Source organism: Anguilla rostrata, chromosome 4, assembly GCF_018555375.3.
Source record: "Anguilla rostrata isolate EN2019 chromosome 4, ASM1855537v3, whole genome shotgun sequence".
Taxonomy (NCBI): Eukaryota; Metazoa; Chordata; class Actinopteri; order Anguilliformes; family Anguillidae; genus Anguilla; species Anguilla rostrata.
The window spans coordinates 7,477,750-7,501,544 of NC_057936.1; the positions used below are offsets into that span (position 1 = coordinate 7,477,750).

General features: G+C 47.0%; 2 protein-coding genes across 3 annotated transcripts in view; one reads left to right on the forward strand and one right to left on the reverse strand.

Moving 5' to 3' along the window:
• Positions 1–1,328: 1,328 nt before the first annotated feature.
• Positions 1,329–7,766, reverse strand: LOC135254081 (insulin gene enhancer protein ISL-2-like). Its single transcript, XM_064334032.1, has 6 exons — positions 7,703–7,766; positions 6,448–6,658; positions 3,946–4,185; positions 2,898–3,150; positions 2,293–2,448; positions 1,329–1,831 (listed from the first exon to the last, which is right to left on the reverse strand). The coding sequence occupies exons 1-6, from the start codon at positions 7,764–7,766 to the stop codon at positions 1,778–1,780; spliced, it is 978 nt and encodes a 325-aa protein (XP_064190102.1). The 3' UTR covers positions 1,329–1,777.
• A 6,428-nt stretch (positions 7,767–14,194) lies between these two features.
• mier2 (mesoderm induction early response 1, family member 2) overlaps positions 14,195–23,795 on the forward strand; it is a 14,839-nt gene continuing 5,238 nt past the window's right edge. Inside the window, exons 1-7 of one of the 2 annotated variants that reach the window (XM_064330358.1) lie at positions 14,195–14,337; positions 16,518–16,666; positions 17,563–17,688; positions 20,367–20,487; positions 21,179–21,258; positions 21,643–21,712; positions 23,325–23,476. In XM_064330358.1, coding sequence (XP_064186428.1) covers positions 16,526–16,666; positions 17,563–17,688; positions 20,367–20,487; positions 21,179–21,258; positions 21,643–21,712; positions 23,325–23,476 — 690 coding nt within the window. In that variant the 5' untranslated portion in view covers positions 14,195–14,337; positions 16,518–16,525. Of the gene's footprint in view, positions 14,338–14,400; positions 14,640–16,517; positions 16,667–17,562; positions 17,689–20,366; positions 20,488–21,178; positions 21,259–21,642; positions 21,713–23,324; positions 23,477–23,795 lie in introns of those variants that run through there. The other variant, XM_064330359.1, reaches the window with a different exon arrangement.

Below are 23,795 nucleotides of genomic sequence, written 5' to 3' on the forward strand. Positions count from 1 at the left end.
AGCACATCAAGGCAACATCACGGTCCTGCAGATTCCTCCTGTACAACATCAGAAGGATTCGACCATACCTGACGACGCACTCCACCCAGCTGCTCGGCCAGGCTACGGTGACCTCTCGCCTTGATTACTGCAACTCTCTCCTTGCAAGCCTGCCAGCTTGTGCCATACAGCCACTACAGATGGTTCAGAATGCCGCTGCCCGACTCATCTACAACCTTCCCAAATTCTCCCACGTCACTCCTCTGCTGCGATCACTCCACTGGCTACCGGTCGCCGCAAGGATCCGGTTCAAAGCCCTGACCCTTGCCTACACTGCTGCCAACAGGACAGCCCCCATCTACTTGCAGGACATGACTCGATGCTATGTGCCTGCTCGACCACTCCGCTCTGCGGCAGCAGGGCGCCTTGTAACCCCTCCCACCCGCCCAAAGGGATCACAGAGCTTCTCCACCCTAGCTCCCCAGTGGTGGAACGAACTCCCCGTCCCTCTCCGAACCTCCCCCTCACTACCCATCTTTCGCCGTGGCCTGAAGACTCATCTCTTCAGACTATACCTAGACTAACCACCACCATGCTGTATATTTCACTCTTTTAAACCCCCCCCCTTTTCATGACACTTATTACATGTTGCCCCATCCCAGCACTTTTTTGGTAATTTGTATTTGTCCTAGTACTGTAGCTTATTCTTCTGCCTAGTTGGCTTTGCAGAGGTTAGGTCAGAATAGTGTTCACTGTGTGAACTGTGTTCTTGGCTAGAAATAGCTATACAAAATAAGTATTGTACCTTACTGAACCTGTGTTTAGCAGTTGTCTATGACCATGAAATGCACTTTTTGTACGTCGCTTTGGATAAAAGCGTCTGCCAAATAAATGTAATGTAATGTACTGTGTGTTACAGAGTTCTGGTAATTTGTTTTTCTTGCAATGCGCGTCGCTCATAGTAACCACAATCCCACAGACCCATGAGTTCCACTGGCTGATCTCGTGTCCTTACGTTTAATACCACCCCCACCCCCCATGACAAGCCGACCTTCTGCACTTGCGTTCATTTCCATGACGTATTGCACTTTGCGGTAAATGTCATCAATCATTTTTTAAAGGGGATTCCCCGAGTATTCATTTGCACTCAGTGGTGCTACTTCCGCCATTAATTCGGAAGAGCGCGGGTACCCGCGCGGACCGGCGTATGCTCTTCTGGGGTTCTACATTCCTTTTGACGAAGTGCTTGCACACTTGAATAACAATCCATGGATTTTGTTTACTCTTAATCTTCTTCTGTATATTTGTCAGAGCAGTTCAGAACGCTTTGCAAAAAAAAAAAAAATTGACCTACTTCATGCATTAATTGATTTACACACAGTTTAACAATATAAAATGAAGAGAATAGGCCCCAATAAAAACCTTTTATTGGAATTCATTTGTCAATTTTATTTCGGATGATAAATCACTTCAAGTAAGAATTAGCTGGGAAGCAAGCTTATTGAGCTGGTTGATTGCTCGTGAGTTGCTCTCAGTGCTTAGAGCTTTCTACTTATCTAATTCCTGCATTACTGACAACGATTTCTTGTCTTGTGTTATGTTGAGATTTATCCATCAATATGAATCTTGTCTGATCTGAGGACTTGCATAAACTCACTGAAATATGCAGTTCTGCAGAAGCAACAAAACTCCACCATGACCGAGGACAGATATGCAAGAGGGTGAAGTCCAGCATTTCTTCATGAATCATTCAAACACATATTTAGTGGTCAGACAAGTTCGTAGGCTGTTGGAAGGGTCAGGGTAATGTGGTTGGAGAGAGGGGATCTTCCTCGTCCATGGAACACATGCCCTAGAAGGAAATGAAAGAGAAAAATCCTGCAATGATTATGGTCAGAAGCTGAAGCCAGTAAGAGGAATTTATTAGAATTATGATGTTATTGCAGCTCTGAAGGTGTAAAAATGATTATTTTTGTACATTTTAAAATGGGCAGTATAGAGCAGGGATCATAGAATCATGGTCCTCGAGGGTCCAAGAGCTGCTGGCTTTGCACCCTCCCTTTACCTGGGGGTCAGGTGTGAAGACAATCTGGCCAATCAGTAGAATTCATTGTTCAGTCAATTACCTGGGAGGAAAGAAAACCTGGGCCGGATTTGGATTCAAGGGCCTGATTTGATGATCCCTGGTATAGACTCATAAAGTATATATATCATAAAGTAAGTATATATTACTTTTCATATCATAATTTCACGTGACTCATAAGTTAGACTCAATTTTGTTGCGATTGGCAAGTCAAACACGACAGTCTCTACCGTCTTGGGGAGTGACCCTTCCTCGCGAGCCGCTGTTGGCTGCGGGCGCCGTTCCGGTGGTTGCCAGGGCGATTCGTAAACGCAGACCTGAAGGGCGGGGTCGAGAGGCTCCGGAGGCACCACGACCATGGGCCGGGCTGTGGCGTACAGGAGCGTCTGCGCACGGAGGGCCAGAGGTGAGCCGAAATTTAGGTTCCAAAAATACGGAATGTGGGGAGCGTGAAGAATCTATGATCTAAGTTTCGGCGCGTGCAATTGGATGGCAGTCAATACCACAGTCCTCTGTACTGATACTGTGAGCCAGTCATCTCATGAACACCCCCACTGCACCCCCCTCCCCCACACACAAACTTCAGACATAAACAGGCAGAAACATTTGTGTTAGGAATACGGAACTCATGAAGTGTTCCCACCGCCCCCCCCCCCCCCGACTCATCGAGACGCCGAGTGTGCTCCCCCTCCCCCCCCCGTCACCACGGAGCTACGGTGTCCCCCCCCCCCCCCCGACTCATCGAGACGCCGAGGTGTGCTCCCCCCTCCCACCCGAGACGCTCGGTGTGCCCCCCCCCGTCACCACGGAGCTACGGTGTGCCCCCCCCCCTCACCGTGGCGCCGCGCTCCCCTGCGTTCCGCGGCCTCAGGCTGCTCCTCTTGTCCTTGCAGCGCTTGTTCTGGAACCAGACGCGGATGACCCGCGGGCTGAGGCCGGTCAGCTGACCCAGGCGCAGTTTGACCCGCGCGTCCGGTCGGGGGGTGCGGGAGTAGCAGGACCGGAGCGCCCTCAGCTGGGCGTCGCTCAGCACGGTGCGCACCCTCACCCCTCCGGCCCTGCTCCGCCCCCTGTCCCAGTGCGCCCCCCTCCCGCTGTCCCGGGACCCTGGTTCGGGTGGGGCGAGGGGTGAGGTCAGAACAAGCACATGCAGGACAAAGAGCTGCACGTATGACTATGCAGCAACTGCTTTTCTGTTTGACAAGTCAAGACTATTTTCACAGTTGAAATGAGCTTTTGCCAATATCCATCTCCATTTATCTTTGTGATGATATATCCTATAAAGTGATATAATGGTAATAATAATATAAAGAAGAAACACCTCGACGATTGTGACACCCTTTCATCATAGACGCCTTTTTATTTTTAGCATGGAGCCGTCGTCAGAGCTCTAACGGCTAACTCTAACACGCTAGCCACTACCAAAAATAAAAAGGTTTCTTTGAAGTGACGTCTCTTTTTTAAAATATTTAAATCTGGCGTGCAGCCATTTCCTGAATGTAGCATGGCATGTTCTGTTTTTCCTCAGTGATTAGATTTTTCGTGACAGAGCACGCAACCAGTAGGCATTGTGTGGAAACACGCTCGTTACCTATATTTAGCATTAAATAACAATCAAACATTCACCCCCACGCACATACACACGCATAGGTACGGTGTGATGGTTTGATTTGACGCACCGTCCATTTTTGCACACACACACACACACACACACAGGTGAGCTTTTAATTACCACCCTTTGCTGATGAACTACAGATAACTACTGACACCATGCTGGGTATAAGAGAATGGGCTCCCCCTCTATGTGTTTTTTTTCACCCTATTCAGAGTTTTTTGGGTGAGGAAAAAACAAACAAAATGGAGTTGAATTGAACTGAATAAACTCACCTCCCTTCCATCTCACAGGTTTTTCCCCCGAGCGGATCTGGGGCTCTTGCATCTCGTGTTCTGCCTGGCAGCACAGGCCCTGGGACCCCACTGTGAAGCGATCCCCAGGCACGAGCAGTCGATTGCAGAGTGAGCAGCGCAGGCAGTTGGGGTGGTAGACGTGTCCCCCGGCCTTCAGAACCAGATCAGAGGGGAGGAGGGCCTCCCTGCAGCCTTCACACTTCACTGCAAACATCCTGTCTCGCAGACATGAGGCAACGACAAGCGAAACAGCTCCTTGAAAGTGTCATCTGGCAGTATGCTAACAGATTACTTCAAGTGAAGTTTTAATATGTAAAGAACTTTAGATATAAGGTTGAAGCCATTAGATTAAATGAACAAATTAACCAACTCTGAAAATTACTTTTAAAAATCGACAGTTTTACCACATGCATTCATACAGAAAGCACTGCAGACAAATATCACATGACCACAGCACACACATGCACACACACCTCATGCACTCACACAAGCATGATTTCCCCATATGCACTGGTGTGTTAAATGCACCTGACACTGAGGGGCCTTAACTGAACATACCCTACACTGAGGGACCCTAACTGCAACACACCCTACTCTGAGGGCCCCTAACTGAACACACCCTATCCTGAGGGCCCCTAACTGCAACACACCCTACCCTGAGGGGCCCAACTGAACACCACTACTCTAGGGGCCTTAACTAACACACCTACTCTGAGGGCCGGGCTGAGTACTTTATGAAAATAGCCTAGGTGGCCCTCTAGACACATAAGAGTCGTGCTAACTTTGAGATGATCTATTTCAGCCAATACTTAACAGCTATAGATTACCATAATGCTAAATGAATTCATTATGAGGCCTAACTAAGCACAGCTACTCTTAGGGCCCAAATGAACACATCTACTCTGAGGGCCCCTAACTGAACACACCCTATCCTGAGGGCCCCTAACTGCAACACACCCTACCCTGAGGGGCCCAAACTGAAACACACACTACACTGAGGGGCCCTAACTTAAACACAGCCTACTCTGAGGGGCCCTAACTGAACACATCCTACTCTTAGGGGCCCTAACTGAAACACATCCTACACTGAGGGGCCCTAACTGAACATGCCCTACTTTTAGGGGCCTTAACTGAACACACCCTACACTGAGGGCCCCTAACTGAAACACATCCTACACTGAGGGGCCCTAACTGAAACACATCCTACACTGAGGGGCCCTAACTGAACATACCCTACTCTTAGGGGCCCTAACTGAACATACCCTACACTGAGGGGCCCTAACTGAAACACAGCCTACCCTGAGGGGCCCTAACTGAACATACCCTACTCTTAGGGGCCCTAACTGAACATACCCTACACTGAGGGGCCCTAACTGAAACACAGCCTACCCTGAGGGGCCTCAATTAAATGCAGTGTTAAGTGACACTAATGCCGTTCAGAGCAGGCCCGGGTTGAGTACTTTATGTGAAATGCCCTAGGTGGCCTCTAGACACATGTAGAAGTCGTGCATATTTTTGAGGATTTGAATCTATTTTCACCAATACTTAGACAGCTATAGATTTACCATAATCTAAATGAGATTCATGTATGAAAAATGCATTTGTCATTGTTAGTTTTCATTTGTCTTTGGCCCTATGTGTGAGAAGCATGAGTTCTCCCTGGTGACGTGTGGTCAGGGAAGGCATGGCTGGCACAAGGCATCTCTGCCTTCACCGGATCACCTGACCTCACTTATTCAACCCTTTTGAAGTGAAGGATTTTTGGAATTTTTTTATTTTGAAAATTCTTCGTCAGTGTTCTAGAACTCCACTGTTTTCAGTTACCAGTAGTCATTGTTACATCAGCATTCGAATGTTCAGTTAAGCACACGGGTGACTGAATGGGTACCAGCAGACAAAAACCTCAAACGGACAAATGGACAGACGCAGAACTTCTGGGTGTGCCCTACCCAGTTCCTTCCAAAAACCTATGTACTGTACCTCACCACACACTGCAGGCATTTATATGCTCAAAACCATTAACAATACACAGAAAATGTGTTTTAAAAATACATTAAAAATGGAACAATCGTTAATTGTTTTTTTTTCTTTTATGCAGGATTTTCACAAGCAGGGCCGGCCCGTGGCATAAACGCTCTATGCAGTTGTTTAGGGCCACATCCGCTAGGGGGGGCCACACAATCCAATGTTTATCTAAGGTAAATAACGTTATTTTCGTAATTTACGTTATTCATCCCCTATCGCGGAACTAGCGGTATAATTTTTAAATGGAATGGCAATAGAACATTTCATGTAATGTAAGAAGGATTTTACCAAGCGACCCCCCCCCCCCCCGACCCCGAACAGATTTGTTTAGGGCCACCAAAATCCTAGGGCCGGCCCTGTTCACCAGGACGGTGGTGCCCGATTTGCAGTCCCTGACCACAGATACCCTGGCAATCCTGCTGTCCGTTTCCCGTCTCAAACCCCTCCCTTACCTGGTGTAATCCCCCCTGCAGAGGGTCCTCCCCTCTCTCAAGAAGCAGCTGACGCTGCCCTCTAGTGGACAGTGGCACTCAGCGCAGCGCAGGCACCCGGCGTGCCACTGCTGGTCGGACCCCACGCGCAGCACCACCGGGTCCCTGATGGTCCCCCCGCAGCCGGCGCACACCCACAGCGCCCCCGCTGGACGGTCTCGGCCACTGCAGCCTAGGCGGGTGCGTACAAACACGTTGTGCATGTCAAATCGCGCTTTACGGTGCTTGTCAATACCCCAGAACCCTCCGTCCGCTCTCTCCCGCGTTGTTCTGTGCACCGTGACGGTGATAGCGCTACCGTTTCATGCAACTTTAACGCGCTGTCGTGTGTGTTCTTCCAGTGTGCCTGTGGATGGTGCATGGACCTTGACTTGGCTGAATAAAACATCGCAATGCCGGTCAAAGTTATTTCCCGCTCAGAAATGGAAAAGTAACACATCGATAACCCTCAACCCAAAATGGAAAAAAACAACAAAAAAAAAACATATTTCACGATGCGGTGCATCTTATTTGCTTTTCTTACGCTGTTGAACTCCTGAGATTTTTTATTTGTTCAGAGGCGCCTTGACAAAAACTCAAGTTTAGCTTATAAAATAAACAGTGCTGCTATTTCTCATATTCTGAGCTCTTATTGCCTCAAAATAGGACAGAAAAATATTACAAAAACGGCACACGTATTTATGTGTGACAACCATTGTCTTAATTGTTCATATAGGAACAGAAATGAATTAAATCATTACTGCCAGGGACTGAATGTATGCGCAATCAACATAAAAACCACAGAATGAAATATTGTTTCACATAAGGTGTTCACTACGCAGCGACAGACTCAATTCTGATTAGATTAACTTATTGCTGAAGTCTGCTAACTGACGCTAAAACAACAGATAATGCAATGGCAAGAAGATCAACAAGACAAGACATCTTTACATTACATTACAGGCATTTAGCAGACGCTCTTATCCAGAGCGACTTGCACAACTTTTACATTGTATCCATTTATACAGCTGGATGTATACTGAAGCAATTTCGGTTAAGTACCTTGCTCAAGGGTACAACGGCAGTGTCCTACCTGGGAATCAAACCTGCGACCTTTCGGTTACAAGCCGAGTTCCTTAACCACTGTGCTACACTCCGTCCTTTATCTTAAATAAAACAGTTTTGCAGTGCAGGTAGGTGAGGTGAGGTTCAAATCGATTAAAAGCAGTCCGCTCACGTTTGTCCGAATCGCCGGGGTCCTCCATGGCTTCTCTGTAGGGGGTCTGGAAGCGAATGACCATCAGCGATGTCAAAAACTGACCGGGGCTCCAAAAAAAAAAAAGTCTTCTGCTGCTGCTGGGACGAACCTCGCTCCTTTCCTCCTGGTTTTTAATTTGAACAGGAACGTGAAGCGGGGTGGGATTGTCCAGCAAACATGGCAGTCACTGGCAGAGCATCCAGACTGAGTATAAGGGCCATAGACAAGAGTCACTTTTATATACTCATATCCCCCCCCCCCCGTCGTGTATGCACACACACACACACACATACACGCATACGCGCACACACACACACACACACAAGCACGCACACACACACCTGCCAAATACAGACGCTCACCCCAATCTATTAAATTAACCCGACAGCAAACACCACTCCTCCTCATTAGGGAAATACTGCAAGGCGCTCCGCCTCCTTTGTAATCAAAATGAAAACTAATTTGTACGAGGATAAAAAAAATAAATAAATAAATAAACGACAGACAACAGGGATGGAGGGGCTGGGGCGGAGCGAGGGAAGAAGGAAGGCGAGAACGCCAATGTCAGCCTCTCCAGAACTTTACCAAACGCTGACAGAATCTCTCAACATATCCTCCCTGACCCAACTAAAAATAAAAAAAAAGAATTATTTTATATATTTACATTTTTTTGTTTGTTGACATGATACTATCGTCTTGGATGACAAAAACATGTTGCGGTGAAATATATTTTCAGAAATGTTTTATTTTAATGTCCCTCGTTGTGCAGGCTTCAACATAAAAGAATATATGGTTCTTGAGATTAGGACCAGAGACTCATGTCCCCTACATTGGACAACAAAAAATTGCCTTATTTTAGGAAGTTATACTTCACTCAAGAGTATATTTCCCGGCTGAATATTTTTAGATGGATCATTAATGAAAACTGTGGTAATAAGCCAATAAGACTTTTACTTTTGTTCAGTGCTTGACTCATATCTGTCGTGTACTAATTAACATTGCATAATGCAAATTATGAAAAAACAGAATGCACACCTAGGCTAGATTTTTTTTTAACACCACTCTGTTTTCCTTCGCTTTAATGGTTAATTTCTCCTGTGTAATTTCTTTATTGACGCATTCCTCCGCCTTTTAAATAGAAACTCTGTCAGCAGATCATGATTGGCTGAAAACAGTCACATGCTTTATATATTAATTGAGATTTAATGAATTGGTATACTGTGAATAATGTGCCACTGTGCCCTGTTGGAAGTCATTACGTCACACGTCACACCTCTAGCACCGGGTTTGGTCTGTACTGTTAGGCCAGAGTAGTGACCTCAGGCAGTCCCCTTCCCTAAAAACGTCCAACTTCCTGTCTGCGGGGCGGGATCTGGTGACTTGTTGAGACGTGGCCGTTGTGCAATTTTCTCCCCAAATTTGGTCAATACTCAAGCACTGACGAATAGATCCTATGACCCCCCCCCCCCAGCCCCAACCCCTCCCCTTCAATGAACCAGCCCTAACCCACAACCCCCCACCCCCCCTTTCCCGCAACAAAAGGAAATTACTCCCAAAAGACAGACCCCATCCCTATCTTCACACACACACACACACAAACACACAGGCTATAATGAAACAAAATTAATTAAGGACTCCCGGAAGGCTAGAGGACGGCCCACTTGGTGTCCGCACCCAACCTCCCAAACTCCCCACACTGCCCCCCCCCCCCCCCCACACTGCCAGTAATTAAAAGACACTGGAGGGCAAGGGAGGAGAGAACAGCGCTGATGAGCACCACATGCTGATCAGCCCGCCGGGAAACGCCCACTAATTTAGCCGTCGCCGTGCCCTACGCTTGGCCCCTCCCCCTTTTTTTTCCCGCCGGGCGCTCCGTCTCGCGGAAACGGCGGGAGAGACGGCGGGATTCCGCCCCGCTCGTAATTTGCATGGCGGCCGTATAAAAACCTGGAATTAGGGATGTATATTAATCAGGACAGCGAGCGCTTGGGTAGACCTCTCTCCCTCTCTCTCTCTCTCTCTCCCCGCTCTCTTTCTCCTCTCTCTCTCCCCCGCTCTCTCTTTCTCTCTCTCTCTCTCCCCGCTCTCTCTTTCTCTCCCTCTCTCTCTCTCTCTCTCCCCCGCTCTCTCTTTCTCTCTCTCTCTCTCCCCGCGCTCTCTTTCTCTCCCTCTCTCTCTCTCTCTCTCCCCGCTCTCTCTTTCTCTCCCTCTCTCTCTCTCTCTCCCTCTCCCTCTCTGTCTCTCTCTCAATCTCAAATTCTCTCTTTATATATAATTCTCTCTCCCTCTCTCTCTCTCTCTCTCTCTCTCTCCCCGCTCTCTCTTTCTCTCCCTCTCTGTCTCTCTCTCAATCTCAAATTCTTTCTATATATATATAATTCTCTCCCCCTCTCTCTCCATCTCTCTGTCTCTCTCTCCCTCTCACTCTACCTCTCTTTTCCCTCTCGCTCTCAAATTCTCTCTCTCTCTATAATTCTCTCTCTCCATCTCCATCTCTCTCTCCCTCTCACTCTCACTCTCTCTCTCTCTCTCATTGTCTCTCCCTCTGTTCATTAGCGTTCCCCAAAGACACTGGGAAGGGTGACGGCAGGGAGGAATGCAAAAGAGCCAGGGTGGGGGCGGGGTGGGTGTGGGGGGGTGTGGGGGGGCAATGAAATGTTGTGATTTATTTGCATGCACATCCTCCGCAATTTTGCAAAACAGTTTAATTTGTGGCTGTCTTCGGCGCGAAACAAAGTAACAAAATAAAACGGGCATGCAAATCTCTCACTCAGCTTAATTAATTAACTCCTTCACTTCCCTGGTTTGGTAATGAGCACAGCTTTCAGTCTGTGTGTGTGTGTGTGTGTGTGTGTGTGTGTGGGACAGACAGAGGTCATCCAGTTTGGAGCAGGATAGTGCCGGTGTTTCCTCAGGGTAAGCCAGCACGAATGGACAGACAACAAGGACGTTGGCCTTCCTGCCCATAGAAACACGTTTCATGCGAAATTTAAACACAAACACACAGCTGAGATCCAGTTGAGATCCACTTGTGGCCGAGCTGAGATTCAGTTGAGATCCAGTTGAGATCCACTTGTGGCCGAGCTGAGATTCAGTTGAGATCCACTTGTGGCCGAGCTGAGATTCAGTTGAGATCCACTTGTGGCCGAGCTGAGACTCAGTTGAGATCCAGTTGAGATCCACTTGTGGCCGAGCTCAGATTCAGTTGAGATCCAGTTGAGATCCACTTGTGGCCGAGCACAGATTCAGGTGAGATCCACTTGTGGCCGAGCTGAGATTCAGTTGAGATCCACTTGTGGCCGAGCTGAGATTCAGTTGAGATCCACTTGTGGCCGAGCTGAGACTCAGTTGAGATCCACTTGTGGCCGAGCTGAGATTCAGTTGAGATCCACTTGTGGCCGAGCTGAGATTCAGTTGAGATCCACTTGTGGCCGAGCTGAGATTCAGTTGAGATCCACTTGTGGCCGAGCTGAGACTCAGTTGAGATCCAGTTGTGGCCGAGCTGAGATTCAGTTGAGATCCACTTGTGGCCGAGCTGAGACTCAGTTGAGATCCAGTTGAGATCCACTTGTGGCCGAGCTCGGATTCAGTTGAGATCCAGTTGTGGCCGAGCTGAGACTCAGTTGAGATCCAGTTGTGGCCGAGCTGAGATTCAGTTGAGATCCACTTGTGGCCGAGCTGAGACTCAGTTGAGATCCAGTTGAGATCCACTTGTGGCCGACCTCAGATTCAGGTGGGATCCAGTTGAGACTCATGTGAGACTTATGCTGGCACTTCGCCCAGAACTGGGTGATGCTGCTTATCTCCATATGTGCATGTGGAAGATAAACCGCAGTGGTTTTGAAGACCTGTATTTGTTCGAAATCCCTAAATCCTTCTTGTTTTGTGAAACTCCTTAATGATGTTTTCCTTAAACCCAGCTGACCAAAGTATGTGTTGGTATACAGGCCTGTCTGTTAAACTCCTGTTAAAGGAATTTGCAGGAGCTTACATTTCAGCTGGTTCAACCCAGTCATAAGGTGTTATGTGTTAAGTAGTCTTGACTTAACCCTTTGAAGAGTATGTTTTTTGGAATGTTTTTCTGAGTCGGTGTTCTAGAACTCCGTTGCTTTCAGTTGCCAGTAGTGATTATTACATAAGCATTAGAATGTAGAATTCCAATCACATTGTGATCTCGCACCTTAACGCTTTAAGGTATAAGTTATTAGAATGTTCTTAACTGAACATTATAACGCTGATGTAACATTCACTACTGGTGTCTGAAAGCAATGGAGCTCTAGAACACTGACTTAGAATTTTGAAAATGCTTCCCAAAAATCTACTCTTCAAAGGGTTGGGTGCTCTAGAGTGCAAATGTAGAATGTACAGTGTGGCTTTGAGCCTGAGAATGGGTTTAGTGACTCATCGCATTCTGAATGCTTTGAGGGACTTCTTTGCCTTGTCTCACAAAATTACTTCCTGGTAGGTAGGTGGGGGGAAAACTGTGAGCGTACTGCTGATGATTTTCAGCCAAGCTCGTTTTCATTACAACAAAATTTGCAATCAATGAAGCAGTTCATCTTCACAGGCCCATTACAAATGAGTCTGTTTTGTGTGCAAAGTGAAAAGGGCAGGACTGTGTCCAAATTAGTACACTTGCCTACTATTGAGTATACAACTTTTATGCAGTTTGTATACTCAATAGTAGGCAAGTGTGCTGATTTGGACATTCAAACAGAGCATTGAGAACACACTGTGTGGCAGTGTAGTACAGAGGTTAGGTAATTGGGTTTGCAAGCTCAGTTCCCTTTTAGGATCCTACTGTTGTTGCCTTGAGCAAGGTACTTATCCTGAATTTCCTTGGCTTTGCTACTTCAATGCTTTTCCAAATACCTAAATTAGGGTAAATAAATAAATATCCACCTATATCGGTGGATACTATGTGAAATACTAAAGTTGTATAAGTAGCTCTGGATAAGTTGTCTGCTAAATGACTGCAATGTTACGATAGATAAACAAATGTCTTTGAAACAAGCTTTGTGTAAACAAATTGAACAAGCAGTCTCACAGATTCATCAGCTGATTGGCAACAACTGTTGCAGGAGGGCAAAGAGCTGGTTTCTTGAGGAAAACCACACGTTGGTGTCCATATTAGTCATGGCAGCAAAAATATTGTGTCATAGCTTGTATGGCTGAATACTAGTAACTTTTCTATCTCTTACATATTGCGGTGATTGTTGAACAATTTGTCTTCAGCCCTTGATGTTTGCTGACCTGGTTTTAGAAAAAGGTGAACCTGATGAAGTTCTTGTGAAGTCAAACTGTTTAACCGTGAGTGACCCTCACGAGTGTCATTATGTTATCCTCTCCTACCAGTTTGATGTTTGTTTGGCCTGTTTTTTTTATGTTATTCAAAATCCATGGTGCCATATCAACAAAAACAAAATGTGGATATACAGTGATGTGTGATTTTTAATAGTTTTTTTTTTTTTGATAGAAGCTAGTTCTTGTCTGCTTGGTCTGTGCTTGGATCAGAAGCCCCCCCATCTGCCCAACAGCCTCACATGTAAAGCTTTTAATGACTGTTTTCGGCAGCAGGTGATGGGTGTGAACGTAAAAGTGGTGCATTTTTGAGTCAAGAAGGGGGAGGGTGAAATGCATGAGAGGGGGGAATTTCCACTGACCTCTCGCACTCGACGAAGACACCCACCTTCCTCTGTATTATCACTCCTTCTCTCTCTCTCACTCTCTCTCTCTCTTTCTCGCTCTCAATTCAGTGCAGTTCAATATGGTTTATTGATGAAATACATACAGTAAATATTGCCAAAATATTATATAAGAGAATAACAAACAACTACAAATAGAAGGGAAGACAAAAAAAAAACTATTGAAAGAATTTTGTTGTTAACTATAATTATAACGCTTGCAAGTTGAACAGGTAACACAGGTATTGTTTATCTGTACAGTGGTACAGTGGTACTGGCTATCTCTCTCTCTTGTTGTCTCCACAGCAGAAATAAAATGCAATGTCTTCTGGCTAGTGCCCCCCGCTGGACGTTCTTAGCATGTACAGTTCCTTATATCTATTTTTTTTTTGCCGTTTACCTTTTGACCTTACAACTTTCCCATGCTAATGTTAATGAGTATCTGAAACAAAAAAACATTTAAATAACAAAGAGGACATATATTTTGAGCTCCTTGATTATTTCAAATTGCTTTTGGTTTCCCACAGAAAATGTTAAGTTATTTGAAGAGCACTGCCATACATCTCGTTTCAAAAATATGTGGGGACACTACTTTCTGATAATTGCCCTTCAGCGAAAGAGAAAAACTAAGGAATAAATTAACAAGAAGTTTTGACAAAAAAAAAAAAAACTTGTCATAAAAAGTTTAGCGTGTTTCCGTATGTAGAAAAATGTATACTTCCATGTTGCGGTTTATGACACAATACTGCTCCATACGCCTGAGTATGTGACGTGTGCGTATTGTTCGTCATTATTCCTGTGAAGTTTTGTAGTCGCCGTGTTTTTAACTGTATCGTCGCACAGCAATAAACTAGGCGGTTCGTAGAGTAGGCTAGACCTCTACAACATCCGGGCATTCCACTCAGCCTGCGCAGAAACGGAATGGCGGAGGTAAGAGCAAAAAAAGGTTGGGGAGGAATATAATCACTGAATTATTTTCAAACACCGCTACGTTTGAGATCGTGTGGCAAACGCAGCTGTCGATTACATTTTATTCCATCGTACCGGCTAGCTACAAGGAAGCATGTAAACCCGTTCTTGTGATATCGGAAGCAGTAGAGATGGGTGTACGTGCTCTTTTTGCTCGCCTCTCTGCGTTCGTCACGTTAAAGAACCATCCCCTGTCTGCCAGATAGTGCTCTACTGGAAACAATGCGAGATCGGTTCCACAGAGGTGCGGAATAGTGTCCCAGGTGCGCACAGATAAGCATGCGTGTTGGCTGTATCGCCTGTTAAGCGAGCATCCGACTGGCAGCGGCGAGCTGCTAGCATCTGTCTTTGGTTCGAGGAATCTTTGTTTCGCTGAAAAGAATGATTTAGGAAACACGTTCAGCACCCGGTGATTTAGGAAAGCGACTTGGATAACACTTGCTTGTGTTATGTGCTAGAGGTGCAGGGCGAGCCATAGTAGCATAAGTTCCAGTCCAGGTTAGCGCCTCCAGTGCTACATATATTCTGCCCAAAAAGTATCTTCGATTCCAAGGTGTTGCAATTCCTGCGGTTCACTTATGTGGCTTAATGCATATCTTACTGTTGTTACTTACTGCTTTTTAAAACACACAATAGTTTATTCAGTTTAGTGGCTTAGCGTCGTTTTTGTTTAGCTGATTTACATTATAAAGTTTATCCCCGTCAGAATTATGGTAAATACTTAAATAAGTAATCAAATAGGTCTTTCTGTAATATGTGCGTATTGAAGGCACGTATAAAGTTGTAGCCCAACAATTGTTTGTACAGTCCGGGCCAGCTTCTCTCCAGTAATGAAGTCTGAACGTGTAGCCAAAACCTCAATTTACAGACTGCAGGTCATCTACTCAGTGTTCCACATTCGGCGTTTTCTGCGAATTTGCATAAGTTTGGATCAGACCTGCAGCAAAATGATATGCAGGACTCTATTACTTCATGAAGTTTCATGGCATATAATTAAAGAACGAATTCTTCCTTTACATATTTTTTTTTCCAGTAATAAAAAAACTTACATTAAAACTTTTTTTTTTGAATAATGGAAACTTATAGGCCTACTATTAATGGTATTCTTACCTTTTCTGTTTAACTTCTATTTGTTGGTTTTACACTGTAGACTGAAAGTAGACCTAAACAGTACACTCTGGAACCAATAAAAACGAGAGAGAGAAACACTTCCTATTGAAATGCACAAAACGAGAAAAAGAAAGAGATGTTATTTTATAAAATTAGAAATTTGCCCAAATTTCTTAAATCTTCTTGATGATGGTCCCAGCTGGTTCAGCTGTGTCTCTGTGACTGTCCCAGCTGGTTCCGCTCTCTCTCTCTCTCTCTCTCTCTCTCTGACTGTGTCCCAGCTGGTTCAGCTGTGTCTCTGTGACTGTGTCCCAGCTGGCTCAGCTCTCTCTCTCTCTCTCTCTCTCTGACTGTGTCCCAGCTGGTTAAACTCTCTCTCTCTCTCTCTCTCTGACTGTGTCCCAGCTGGTTCAGCTGTGTCTCTGTGACTGTGTCCCAGCTGGCTCAGCTCTCTCTCTCTCTCTCTGACTGTGTCCCAGCTGGTTCAGCTGTGTCTCTGTGACTGTGTCCCAGCTGGTTCAGCGCTCTCTCGCTCTGGCTGTGTGACTGTGTCCCACCCGGTTCAGCTGTGTGTCTGTGACTGTGTCCCAGCTGGTTCAGCTCTCTCTCTCTCTCTCTGTGACTGTGTCCCAGCTGGTTCAGCTGTGTCTCTGTGACTGTGTCCCAGCTGGTTCAGCTGTGTCTCTGTGACTGTGTCCCAGCTGGTTCAGCTGTGTCTCTGTGACTGTGTCCCAGCTGGTTCAGCTGTGTCTCTGTGACTGTGTCCCAGCTGGTTCCGTTCTCTCTCTCTCTCTGTGACTGTGTCCCAGCTGGTTAAACTCTCTCTCTCTCTCTCTCTCTGACTGTGTCCCAGCTGGTTAAACTCTCTCTCTCTCTCTCTCTCTCTCTCTCTCTCTCTGTGACTGTGTCCCAGCTGGTTCCGTTCTCTCTCTCTCTCTCTCTCTCTCTCTCTCTGACTGTGTCCCAGCTGGTTAAACTCTCTCTCTCTCTCTCTCTCTCTCTCTCTCTCTCTCTCTCTGACTGTGTCCCAGCTGGTTCAATGGGCTCTGGGGAACAGCGATTCGGCCTAGCGGGGATCCTCAGGCATGCTTACGACGAAGTGCAGGAGGAGGAGGAAGAGGAGTGTCCCCAGGGGGCCAAGTCCTTGACAGAGCTGGAGAAGAGCTTGGGCCCCACGCAGGTATGGGTACCCCCAAATCCGACCCCCCATTTCCACTTTGCCTGGACAGAACCATACCCAGTCTCACACGCCAAACCCAACACGGGGTCTCAAACTTTTTAAGGAAAGGGAACTTCTGAACATCCAACAGTAGTTATAGTCCGGAGGCAACAGGAATTTAAAGTTTATGAATTAAAGAACTTCAGTCAACTTAAACGCACAGGCCTCTATAAGCATCTGCAAGTTTCTTTCATTCAGTCCTGATTTATTTTTTTTTTGATCCACTACCAGCTTAATGAGCTAACGTAGAAATTCTGTGACCCATCACTCAAATATATACTCTATGTATGGCCAGGGTAGTTGATTGTGAAGTTTAATTATTCGGGAATTTAATTAATGCTTTTTGTTTGTTGTTTGTTCGAAATCAAAGATGCTCACTTGAAAAGCAGTAATGTGTTAATGATGCAGAAAATGAACGTTGCCTCCATGTTTTTCTCGGAACTGTGTGCTCACAGGGAAGTGGTCAGTATGATCTCATTCTCGTTCCTTTTCGTTTGCTTAGAATTGCTCAAGCATAGCCAGCCAGTTTCTGTCATGTGCTTAGATGGAACGCTCTGCATGTGGTAGAATGGGCGACATTGTGAATGTGTTTGTGGAATTTTAAAACGTTTTTGAAATAAGGTTATTAGCACTTTTTGAGAGGGAAATCCAAAATGTATTTTTGTCTATTCATCCTTCCTGTTGCGTGAGTGCGTGTGTGTGCGCACGTGTGTGTGCATTGTCTATGTGTGTGTCTGTGTGTGTGCATGCATGTGTGTGTGTGAGAGAGATAGAGAGAGAGAGAGAGAGAGTGGGAAGAGGACACTGTACCCATGATGGACCCTTGCGGAACCCCTACCTTCTCTCCCTCTCTGTAGGGTAGTGAGATGCCCCTGGGGGAGCTGCTTGCATTGTACGGGTACGAGGTGTCGGACCCCATCTTAGAGCACAGCGGGCAGCCCAGCGAGCCGCCAGCCAGCCTGCCGGATATGACACTGGACAAGGTGAGAGCCGACCACTGACCCCAGCACTCACCCCAGTACTGACCCAAGCATGGACCCCAGCACTGACCCCAGTACTGATCCCAGCACTGACCCCAGCACTGACCCCAGCACGGACCCCAGCACTGACCCCAGCACTGACCCCAGTACTGACCCCAATACTGATCCCAGCACTGATCCCAGCACTCACACCAGTACTGAGCGTCTCTACTGCTCGTCTGTTATGGGTGAGACTGCTATCACAGCGCTATAACCCTTTGGCACTGTTAGTCACGCTGAATATCTGATGTGATGAGATAAGCCGAAATGTAAATCTGTTTGTTTTATTGTACTCAAAATGAAACTGTAACTCAAAAATGGGTGGCACAGTAGGTGGCACCGCCACAAGAAGTCACAGCAACAGTGTCCTGGGGGTGGAATCCCGGCCGAGGCCTTCCCCTGTGGAGTTGGTATGTTGTCCCCGTGCCCGTGCCCGGGTGGGTTTCCTTCGGGTGCTCCTGATTTCCTCCCACAGTCCGAAGACGTGCAGGCCTTAACGGGGCGTTGGTGTGAAAGAGCATGCGTGCTCAGTCAGCCTGGCCTGTGTAAATACAAGCTATTAATAATAGTAAATAAGTAAAGAGCCTTTGTCAGTACTTCTGACAGAATATGCTACCCTGATTTTCTATGCCTCCGCGACGGCTCAGCCGTGGCCGGAGGCATTATTTTTTCAGGTTGTCCGTCCGTCTGTCCGTCCATCCATCCATCCTTCCGTCCGTCCGTCCGTCCATCCCGATTCTCGTGAAGACGATATCTTAGAAACGCCGTGAGGGAATTTCTTCAAATTTGGCACAAACGTCCACTTGGACTCAAGGATGAACTGATTACATTTTTGGTGGTCGTAGGTCAAAGGTCAAGGTCACTGTGACCTCACGTCCGTCCCGATTCTCGTGAACACGATATCTCAGGAACGCCTTGAGGGAATTTCTTCATATTTGGCACAAACGTCCACTTGGACTCAAGGATGAACTGATTATATTTTGGTGGTCAAAGGTCAAGGTCACTGTGACCTCACGTCCGTCCCGATTCTCGTTAATGTGATATCTCAGGAACGCCTTGAGGGAATTTCTTCACATTTGGCACACACGTCCACTTGGACTCAAGGATGAACTGATTAGATTTTGGTGGTCAAAGGTCAAAGGTCACTGTGACCTCACAAATCACGTTTTTGGCCACAACTCAAGAATTCATATGCTAATTATAACAAAGTTTCACACAAATGTCTAATAGGATGAAATGATGAAGTGATGGCATTTTATATCCAAACTGGCTACTGGTTGGCGGAGGCATATAACCGCGAGGCGGTATTTCTAGTTTTACCGCTAAAATTAGTCTTTCTACGGTTCTCTTCTTTATGGTTAACCAGTTACAATGGAACAGAAGTGATAAACGAGATAAAAAGCAGTAAAACACTTCTTTAAAAAAATAATTTTTCAGTTAAATTGAGCATGAAAGCGCTGAAGTCAAGCTTAACCCAAATTTATGCTCTGAGAATTATTATTTAGATCCCTGTAACAGCTACAGTTAATTGTGCATAAAATGAGCAGGGGCCTGTTGAGCGAGGCTGCAGCTAATTAGCGTATCTGTGCCGCGAACGCCAGGGGCCTTTTTAACCCCCCCAGAAATGGGAAGTGTGGCTTGTTGAGGAAGTGCCTGAGGTGGTTTTACAGCACTGAGATTAGAACATGTCAGATTGTTGTTGTTGTTTTGTTTTTTTTGTTTTTTTTTTGTGAAACATTAGTGTAGGACTGTGACAGATATGCTGGTGATCCACCTGTATATTCCTCTCCGCGTAACATCATTTCCCACCACCAATGGTAAGAGGTGACGTACATTACATTACAGACATTTAGCAGACGCTCGTATCCAGAGTGACTTGCACAACATTTTCACATAGCATTTACATTCGCATCCATTTATACCGCTGGATATATATATTGAAGCAGTGCAGGTTAAGTACCTTGCCTAAGGCTACAGCAGTGTTTTACCCAGGAATCGAACCTGTGATCTTTAGTTCCCTACCCGTTAGACTACACTGCCACCCCCGTGTAAGAGGCGGCTCTTAAACGCTGCGGTGGGTACTGTTTGCACTGGGGCAGTGGATCTCTGACCGGGACACAGGCTGGTATGAAGGTTCTGTTTTCTGTTGCGTGAACACTGTGTAGTGCCCTATGGGGCTGCCTGCCTGCCAGTGGGCACCGGGATGGTCAGGATTTGGAAATATACATTGCAATTATATAGCGCCCTTTGCGTCGTGGCCTGAAAGCAGTCAGATAGTTTACCCACCTGGTGAGTAAATTAGCCAGCCCAGAACGCTCACCTCACACCAGCTGAACTGGTGAGGGAGGGAATTATCGAGCCAGTTAAACTGGGGGATGATTTGGTGGCACGTTGTAAGGGCCAAGTTGAGATTTTGGGCACTGGGGAAAGCTCCCTAAACTATACTGTAAGTGCTGCGGGATCTTCAGTGGCTGCAGTGAATCTGGTTTAATGTTCATCCTGGAAAGATGAGCTGATTGGACGTCTTCGCTGCCTGTATGTTTAAAAAGGTGTATTGATTGGACAACGTCGCCACTTGTATTTTAGAATTTTATGCGCTCTGATTGGCTACGTTCCCAGCACTGACCGACGATTCTCAACAGGATCAGATTGCGAAGGATCTGCTCTCAGGGGAGGAGGAAGACGAGGCTCCTTCGTCGGCCGATGACCTCACGCCGTCCGTCACCTCGCACACCTCCGATCTCTTCCGCCCCCGTCTACGCGGTATGACACGCCGCCCCACACGCTACCGCACCCTGTCCTTTAACAGTGTAATCCATCCTTCTATCCATCCATCCATCCATCCATCCATTTTTTTAAACCGCTTATTCCTGGTCAGGGTTGTTGAGGGGGAAGGGGGTGGTGTGCGGCTGGAACCTATCCCAGCATGCTGTGGGCAAAAGGCAGGAAACAGGGTAGTCCAGGGATCTGGCCCTCGGGGGCCAGTGGTGCCGCTGGTTTTGATTCGTCCCCTCTGCTCAGGACTGATTTAGACCTGGGACAACAAGTGAGTTGAATCTCTGGCCAATTGGTGGCGCTCGCTATCTGGTAGAAAAGAAAAACCAGCGGTACTTTTAAAGGATCTGCAGGAGTGTTTCCATGAAAGTATTTCAGATTTTTGTACGGTTTGACCCAAGCGTAGTATTACGCTTAAACTCAAAAAAAACCTGAAAATGTTTATAAGCGACGTGAAAGTGCAGTAATGGTACAGAGGAAAATGTAGACATCATTTCCAAACATCTTACCAATTTGACTTTTAGATTTGCGTGCACTTTTGCTTGCTTGAAATGAAAGACATCATCACCTTGTTTTCTCCTTATTGAAAGTGGAACTTAATTGGAACGTTGGTCCAGTCGTTAGTTTGCGCTGTGGACGTCCGTCATGTCTGAGTGATGCCGTTCTCGCTCGCCCACAGACGGAGAGAGAGACTCCACAGGAAGTGGCTCTGACGAAGACTCCGAAGGCACCTCCCTCCAGTCCAGCGATGGCAGCAAGGTGAGTGCCAGGTGAAGGGGCGTGGAACCTGACCGTCACTCAGACACAGACAGACAGAAAGACTCGCCAGTTCATTTTTGTCCCCTGTAGGGGACATGAGTCACTGATCTTAATCTGAAGAACTACTGTATATATTCTACTATGCTGAAACATGCACTCCAAGGGACATTTAAAAAAAACAAAAACATTTGTTTTATAAAAACAATACTTTTGGAAAATTTTGTCACTGCAACATGTTTTTGTCATTTGAAATACTTTGAATACGTAGATGACATTGGAATGGAGATGGGTTGGCCCTTATTGTGCATTCCAAATTTTTTTGACTTATTGGAGGGCGGAGTTAAAGTGGTCATGTGACCCAGCCTTTGTGGCTGTGATTTTTAGGAGATCATGGTGGGCCCCCAGTACCAGGCTTTGATCCCGCCCCTCAGTGCTTACTCCCACCAGGACAGAGGTAATCCCGTTTTTTTTTTGTTTTTGTTTTTTTTTTCGCCTTCTCGTCTCACCCGTTCCATGTCCTTTTTGTGTTCCCCCCCAAAATGTGTCATCCATCCATCCGTGGTATCTCCTTCCCGTGCCATTAAAAACACGTTCTTTCTCTTTCTGTGACTCTCCACTCCTCTCAGCTCTGTCTCTCTCTCTCTCGCTCTCCTGATCCATCCATCCATGGTACCTCCTTCCCATGCCATCAGAGACACGTTCCTTCTCTTTCTATGACTCTCCACTCCTCTCAGCTCTCTCTCTCTCTCCTGATCCATCCATCCATGGTATCTCCTTCCTGTGCCATCAGAGACACGTTCCTTCTCTTTCTGTGACCCTCCACTCCTCTCAGCTCTGTCTCTCTCTCTCTCCTGATCCATCCATCCATGGTATCTCCTTCCCGTGCCATCAGAGACACGTTCCTTCTCTTTCTGTGACCCTCCACTCCTCTCAGCTCTCTCTCTCTCTCTCTCTCTCTCTCTCTCTCTCCTGATCCATCCATCCATGGTATCTCCTTCCCATGCCATTAGAGACACGTTCCTTCTCTTTCTGTGACTCTCCACTCCTCTCAGCTCTGTCTCTATCTCTCTCTCTCTCTCCTGATCCATCCATCCATGGTACCTCCTTCCCATGCCATTAGAGACACGTTCCTTCTCTTTCTGTGACTCTCCAATCCTCTCAGCTCTGTCTCTATCTCTCTCTCTCTCTCTCTCCTGGTCCACCTGGCTTGGGGTCAAATTCACTTTCCAGTCAGTCAGTTCAGCAGATTAATTCAAATTTAAACTCGCTAGTGGGGAAACGGCCTCGCGGAAATGCCATTGCTTTATCGCCCCTTTTGCTCCCCAATTTGGGACGGCCCGACCTTATTTACTCAGCACCCACTGGCGCGTCCTCCGCCATCGATGGGGGAGAGAGCAGGCAGGCGAGCGCGTGCTGTTCCCCGGAGCGTGTGACATCACGCGGTCCTGCACCCAAATTGGTGTGATGCGAGGGCGCTCCGTTGACCTTAGAGCAATCGGGGGCCGCCTTTGCGCAGTTAAATGCTGGCATCCCACATGGTAAATGGACGGCATTTATATAGCGCTTTTATCCAAAGCGCTTTACAGTTGATGCCTCGCATTTACCAGAGCAATTAGGGGTTAGGTGTCTTGCTCAGGGACACTTCGACGTGCCCAGGGTGGGGGATCGAACCGACAACCGTCCGACTGCCAGACAGCCGCTCTTGCCTCCTGAGCTATGTCGCCCCAGAGCCAGGCACATAGAGCCAGTTATGCGTCACTGTACAGCGGCTGCCGGCCAATCAGCATCGGCGGCAGTCTAGATTTCATACCAGACCATGTGACCCATCCTTCCGTTAGAACAGTTCCTTAACGGGATGAGCCGCCAAGCAGGCCCTTCAGTTCATTTTCTGAACGGACTGAATTGAAATGAATTTGACCTCAAGTGTGGGTCAGTCCTCCTCCACCACCGTCTCCGCGCCAGTGTGCCAGCCCTATGTACCCCCCTGTCCTTCCTTGGACTCACTTTCCCATGATTCCATTGTCCCAACTGTTGGCCCCTCCCCCCTCCCTCCCTCCCGCCCACAGCCTATGAGAATGAGGACCAGCTCCTGTGGACTCCGGGTAGGCTGACGGGTGAGGCGGTGGAGGAGTTCCTGCTAAAGGCTCAGAGGCGTGGGGGTGAGGAGGGGGTTGCTGACACCCCCACGTCTGGGGACATTATCAAGGACAATGAGCAGGTATATCAGTGTGATCACTTCCACTCTTTCTGACCTGTTTGGATAGAGAGCAGGAAGTCGAGAGACCAGTGAAATTGGTTACCCCTGTTGTGGTTCAAAAACTTCGTCATTTTGAACGACATGTTACTGGGATCTGTGTTCTCTGTCTCTCTTTCTCTGTTTCTCAAACTTTCTTTCTCTTTCTCCCTCTCCTTCTCTCTTTCTCCCTTTCTCCCTCCCTCCCCCTCTCCCTTCCTCCCTCCATCCCTCTCCCTCTTTCCTCCCTCCATCCTTCTCCCTCTTTCCCTCCATCCCTCTCCTTCCCTCTCTCCTATCGTCC

Bases quoted from the DNA above. Each gene is read 5' to 3' on its own strand.
- LOC135254081 (XM_064334032.1), bottom strand. From the start codon at position 7,766: ATGGTCATTCGCTTCCAGACCCCCTACAGAGAAGCCATGGAGGACCCC. The intron at 6,659-7,702 runs GTGAGCGGACTG...GCACCCGCCTAG, and splicing joins CCCCGGCGATTCGGACAAAC to GCTGCAGTGGCCGAGACCGT. The intron at 1,832-2,292 runs GTAGAGACTGTC...ATTTCCTTCTAG, and splicing joins AAGGGTCACTCCCCAAGACG to GGCATGTGTTCCATGGACGA.